Source organism: Acomys minous (assembly GCF_964271855.1).
Source record: "Acomys minous genome assembly, chromosome: 2".
In the NCBI taxonomy this organism is placed as follows: Eukaryota; Metazoa; Chordata; class Mammalia; order Rodentia; family Muridae; genus Acomys; species Acomys minous.
Window position 1 is genome coordinate 136,352,452 of NC_140484.1, and position 6,380 is coordinate 136,358,831.

General features: G+C 46.1%; 1 protein-coding gene across 2 annotated transcripts; it reads left to right on the forward strand.

Moving 5' to 3' along the window:
- Nucleotides 1–846: 846 nt before the first annotated feature.
- On the forward strand, nucleotides 847–4,522 carry LOC311580737 (ubiquitin carboxyl-terminal hydrolase 17-like protein B). Of its 2 annotated transcripts, none has more exons than XM_084752408.1 (2): nucleotides 847–1,150; nucleotides 2,256–4,522. In XM_084752408.1, the coding sequence occupies exons 1-2, from the start codon at nucleotides 1,123–1,125 to the stop codon at nucleotides 3,668–3,670; spliced, it is 1,443 nt and encodes a 480-aa protein (XP_084608534.1). In that variant the 5' UTR covers nucleotides 847–1,122; the 3' UTR covers nucleotides 3,671–4,522. The 2 variants fall into 2 exon arrangements, with proteins under 2 accessions (XP_084608534.1, XP_084608533.1); XM_084752407.1 differs by having other exon boundaries at nucleotides 849–1,150; nucleotides 2,253–4,522.
- The last annotated feature ends 1,858 nt before the right edge of the window (nucleotides 4,523–6,380 follow it).

Sequence of the window (6,380 nt, forward strand, 5' to 3'; positions counted from 1 at the left end):
ATCTTCTCAAAACCAAAGGATGTTCTGGAAAATAACTGCTATATGCTTTTGGACTTCAGTGCCAACCACTGATGTTGTCAAAATTTCTTCTGGAACCCCAGATTTTTCACTATAAAAGGACCCTAGAAAGTTAACTTGTAGCCAATCTGCTGTGGTCTGTTTTTCTTTTCTTTTCTTTTCCTTTTCTTTTTTCATTTTCTTTTTTGGTTTGGTTGTTTTTGTTGTTGTTGTTGTTGTTGTTGTTGTTGTATTGTTTTGTTTTTCCAGACAGGGTTTCTCTGTGTGTATATGAGCCTATACAGGGGGAGGAGGTCCCTCTCAGCCAAAGTAATAGGGGAGGATAATGGGGGGAGGGGGAAACAGGGAAGAGGGGAGGAAAGGGAGGATATAAGGGATGGGATAACTATTGAGACGTAATATGAATGAATTAAATTTTAAAAAAAGGAAAAAAATTAAGTGCTGACCAATGTACCTTTTATAACTGCTTTCTGCAAAGTTGTTCTTTGGGGTTTGTTCTATAGAACGCATTGTAGGGATAATTTGTTGGTTTGGTTTGGATTGATTTTGGTTTGTCAAGACAGGGTTTCTCTGTGTAGTGTTGGCTGTCCTAACTTCACATTGTAGATCAGGCTGGCCGCAAACTCACAGTGCTCTGCCTGCCTCTGCTGCACAGTGCTGGGATTAAAGCGTGTGCCACCATGCACTCATCCTTTCTTTATTTGGTTTTATACTGTTGTTACAAGGAAAACCAACCCTTAAGACACCTAGAAATAGCAATTGGGATGTAATCTGAATACATTGTTTTTTTAAATAAGAAAATAAATTAATTTTCAAAATTACAATACACGCCTCGGCAAATGGAGCTGTATCATGGAAAATGGCCTCCAAAGAGATCAGATTTCAGAGAGGCTATCTAGAAGCCACACCTACAATGCCTGATTCAATTCAAGGATTGTAGGGTGTGGCTGTTCTGGCATGGGTTAGTGGGCGTGGCCACAGAATTAGATATAAGACTGAGCATTCAGGACCAGTATTCACTTGCAGGCAGGTTCAGCAGAGAAAGACAACCTTCTGCTCCCTTAGAGGACTCCAGCCCAGTACTTGGAAGAGGCTTCTGGTGACATGGAGGCTGCTCAGCTGTTCTCGGAAGGTAAGTCTCACTGGATGGACTTAAGGGTTCTGATGAGCTGCTGACGACAAACCCCAGACTCAGGCAGTTGTAAAAGCGAGGAGTGTTTCTTCTCCAGAGATTCCAGTATGCAAGGACCACCACCTTTTCCAAAATGGAAACATTAAAATGAGGTTTTCAGGCTTAATTTATAGTCAAAGGGTCTTGTAATGACTTTAAAACTGATTGGTTAGAAGCAAATCTGAGTTACAAGGCAATTGAGGATTGGGTACTTGTTTTGGGACTCTTCCTACTGTCAACTCTGTCTATTGTAAAATAGGTATTTTGTAGTCATTAAGGTGTGCCTTCTATGTAACAAGAATAAATTAATAATAAAAAAAAAGGAAAAAAAAAGTGTGCCTTCTACTCATGACTGACCTTTACTTTGATTGGATAGGGCAAGCTGTGTTCTTTTCTTGGAACAGCAAGGGCATAAAAGAATATACACATACTTTTTGTTCACCTGATGGCCAGGCCATGCCGGCAAACTCTAACAGTCCATGAGTTGGGAAGTGAGGATTAGAAAAAAGTCAGAGAGGACAAAACGGATTACTGAGAAAAAAGGAGAAAAGGTTTAAGGGGACTGGCAGTCAATACTGCAGCCCTGAGTTTATTGGTAAGAACATCTTTAATCACTTTCCAGACATGGGGACAAGATCAAAAATCATTCTCAGGACCCACTAGTGACCCCTGCACAAGTTTTCTCAAGGACCCACGCCGTCCTAGAATCAGTAGTTGTTGAGTGCCTAGATGGCAGAACATCTTACTGTCCTTCTCAGTAGGTCCCCTTAACGTTTAAATACTGACAGAGAGCATGAGAGCCCCACCTGTAGACAGAGAGAGCCTTTCTAATTGGTCCCAACAACCTTACCTGAAAGCTAATTGCCTGTTGCCCTAGAGCTGTGGTTTTTCCAGGAGATGTTTTCCTGAAGTCTGAGAAACAGAAACTCAGACCTAGTCAGGCAAAGCAGAGAACTGAAGCCTGCCATGGAGTCAGGCTAGCCTATAAAATATTTGTTCTCCTCGGCATGTCCCCCATGAGTGCTGTTAACTTTAAATTCCCTTTGTGTTCTTGTTCTAAAAGCAGAGCCAGTCGTGTTTTCACCTGCCGCTGTTGGCCTACACCAGAAGAAAGCTCAAGTGGCGGCCATGCTGGGTGCCAGTGGGAAGCACAGTCCGAAGAGGGAGAAGTTCCATGGCGTGGGAGCCGGGCTCAAGAACATTGGCAACAGCTGCTACCTGAATGCAGCGCTGCAGTGCCTGACGCACACGCCACCGCTGGCCACCTACATGCTGTCGAAGGAGCACTCTCAGAGCTGTCTTCACCAGGAAGGCTGCAGGATGTGTGCTATGGAAGCTCATGTGGCCCAGAGTTTCCTCCACTCCGGGGATGTCATGCAGCCCTCGCAGGAGTTGACTGCCGCCTTCCACAAGTACATGCAGGAAGACGCCCACGAGTTCCTCATGTTCACCCTGAATGCCATGGATGAAGCCTGCCTTCGAGGGAGCCTGTGCTCGGAGCCCCACTCTCAGGTCAGCACCCCAATTCTGGAGATATTTGGAGGTTTGTGGAGATCTCAGATCAAGTGTCTGCACTGCCAGGCCACCTCAGACTCCTTGGAGCCTTTCCTGGATATCCCCCTGGACATCTGCACAGCTCAGAGTGTCACCCAAGCCTTGGAGGAGTTAGTGAAAGCGGAAGAGCTCTGTGGAGAAAATGCCTACTCTTGTGGTAGTTGTCGGGAGAAAATGCCAGCTTCCAAGACCCTGACAGTTCAAACAGCCCCGAAGGTTCTTCTGCTTGCGTTAAATCGCTTCTCAGGCTTCATGGGTGACAAAGTAGACAGGAAAGTGAGCTACCCCGAGTCCCTTGACCTGCGGCCATACATGTCTCCACCTAATAGGGGACCATTGGTGTACACCCTCTATGCCGTGCTGGTCCATGATGGTGTGACTTGCCTCAGTGGACATTACTTCTGTTGTGTCAAAGCTGGCAACGGGAAGTGGTATAAGATGGATGATTCTAGGGTCACCCTGTGTGATGTGGCTTCCGTCCTCAGTGAGCCTGCCTACCTGCTCTTCTATGTCCAGAGGACTGATCTCAAAAGGGACAGTGTCAAGGAACCTGGACGCAGAGTCAACCAGACTCTCTGCCCTAAATCACAGGTTAAGAAAGCCTGCCAGAGAAAACTCAATATTGGCCCTGCGGGAGAGGAACAGGGCCTCACAGAGAATTCAGCGACCAAAGAACCCTGCTTAGACCAACAGGAAGCACTTCAGGAATGCAACCATCTCAATCCTGTGCCGACCCTCGGGAGACCTCATCCTACTCTTCCAGCCAATGCAGTTATAATTCACCAGTCCAGACACAGAGGGGACTTGGGCAGGAATTCTCTTGACAAGGATAATTTCCCATGTCCCAGTTCTGCCAAGCTCTTGAATGCTTGGGGGCCCTATGAACACTGGGCAACGCTGCAGTCAGGGAGGGAGGCAAAGGTCTAAGAAGAAGAAGAACAGCAAGCAAGGGTGGAGGCTTCTGGTTGCTAACTAAAGCTCACTCCACTCCTGGATCCTGAGTCCTGTGGACGCTCCTTGAACATGAGGCCCTTGGAACGAGTGATTTGGATTTGCACCCGAGGCAGGACAAAATGGTTCACCCTCCAAGTGGGGATCTACCCTGTCTTTGTGTCCTCCTCTGCCGTTGGTGAGACTCTGAGGCTCAGATAGTTTGCATGTAGAAGAAACTGCCAAGGGTCCTAGAACAAGCAAAATACTTTAAAGCTTCTAGATTCCTGGGGGAGGAGTGCAGTGCCCTCTACTGGAACTCATGGACTCTGAGAAGAGTAGAGTCTAACTCACCACTCAGGATTTCCATTTAGTCAATAAAGTACAGAGGGTCCTAGAAACTTACAAGAAGATTATTATGAAGGGCAGATCTGGGCCCAGGGATCCTGCTCAAACTATGACACCAGCCACGGATTATACCTGCAATTAACACCCAATCCTGACACAGATATCCCCAATTGACAGGACATTCTCCACAGTCGAGTGGAAAGTGGGGACTGAATCTCACATGAGCTCTGGTGCCCCATATTTGACTACCTCTCCTTGATTGTGAGGCCGGGTGGCGCTCAGCAGAAGGATCACAGGCCACCAAAGACAGACTTGATACCCTATGAGGATATACAGGGGGAGCAGGTTCCCCTCAGTTACATTTATAGGGGAGTGGAGTAGGGCAAAAGTAGGAGGGAGGGAGGAATGGGAGGATACAAGGGATGGGATAATGGTGGAGATGTAATGTGAATGAATTTTTTTAAAAAAAGAATAAAAGTAAAGTGCTGGCACCTGTTATAACTGCCTTTTGTAAAGTTTTTCTTTGGGGTTTTTGCTATGGAACACATTGTAGTGACGATTTGTTGGTTTGGTTTGCTTTGGTTTGTGGAGACAGGGTCTCTCTATGTTAGCCTTGGCATTCCTGAATTCACTTCGTGGACCAGGCTGGCCTTAAACTCACAAAGATCTGCCTGCCTCTGCATACAGAGTGCTGGAATGAAAGGTGTGTGCCACCACGCCTGGCTGTAAGGCATCTTTCATTCAATGTACTTGAACAGCAATTCTTTTTTTTTACCAAAAAATTCTATTACTTCACATTCTTTGTTGGTCTTTTATTTTTTATGTCATGAATACAGATCTGTCAGTGACATGAGGATAAGACGTTGAGGCTTTGCTTGGTTTGACAAAGTTCTAGAGATTTCTGACTGTCCAATATGATCTCTAGACATCTAGAACTGCTGTTGAGGTTTTGGCTTGACAAAGTTCCAAAGATGTCCAGCTGATCACCACTGGCCCTCAATCCTTTTTGTTTGTTTGTTTGTTTGTTTGTTTTTCTTTCTTTCTTTCTTTTCTTTTTTTTTCTTTTCTTTTCTTTTTTTTTTTTGAGATTGGATATTTCTGTGTAGCCTTGGCTTTCTTGGATTCACTTTGCACACCAGGCTTGCCTTGAATTCACAGAGATCCACCTGCATCTATCTTCCTAGTGCTGGGATTAAAGGCATGGGTCTCCACACCCTCCCTTTAAATCTTAACAGTGGTCTAGAAGTAATATTTAGAAATCTGATATTTCTCCTCAAAGTATGTTTTCTCTTTATTTCTTAGCCCTAGGAAAATCAGACAGGGAAAAATTTCCCACAGAGGCTCTGGCTAGACTTGGAATGTGGTTTGGGCCTAGAGTTCCTAACTGAATTCTGCCCATCCTTTGAGTCCAGAATCTCTCGCCGGACCTTTGGGGCACTCTGGGCCCAGAGAACCTAGCTGAACTCGGTGGGCAGTTTGGTCCCTGAGACTCTAGATGAACGCAGTGCATGGTTTGGACACAGAGTCACTGGCTGAAATTATCAGGCAGTTTGGGCCCAGAGATTCTAGCTGAACTCAGCAAGCTCAGTGTGCAGTTTGGGCCTGAGACCCTGGTTGGACTCAGTGCTAACTGGACTAAGTGCAGGGATTAGGCCCCGAGACCCACTTGGGTTCAGAGATGTGAGCTGGACTCAGTGTGTGTACTATTTGTGCCCTGTGACATTAACCTGGACTCTATGAGCAGTCTGGGTCCCGAAACGCTAGAGACGAGTGGAGCATCAGAGATACGGGATGATGGAAATCTTGGGAGGGGGGTACAGGGAGTACAGTGGCCATCAGACCCTCTACACTGGACCTGCTACAGTCCCTAGAGAGCTCCAGTGCCATAAGGGGACCAAAAAGGCTGTGGACACATTGGCCTAATCCAGTGCATGTTCTGAGACCCAGGACGAGTACAGGGGAGCTGTGGATCACTGGCTGTGAGAGGCCCAAACTACAGGGCTGGCTTCCTGCCATCCAGACCAGTGAAGCATCATAACTTCCAGCCTCAGGTAATCAGGAGAAATCAGGTGAATCTATCCTCGGATGCCCTCCACCCAAATCCAGAGGCTACCTGCCAATAACAGAGATGGCAAGATGACTAAAGTACAGCATAAGATCATACACAAGAAATGCCAAAACAATATGGAACCTCCAGATCCCAGCTATCCCAAAGAAAGAAACCCAGAGAAGTCAAGTACAACAGAAATACAAGAAAATGACCTCAAATCCTTACTAATGAGGATGATAATGGAGGAAACAAATAAAATTCATAAACAAATGCAGGAAGATGCCACCAAACCGGTGGAAGACATAAAAG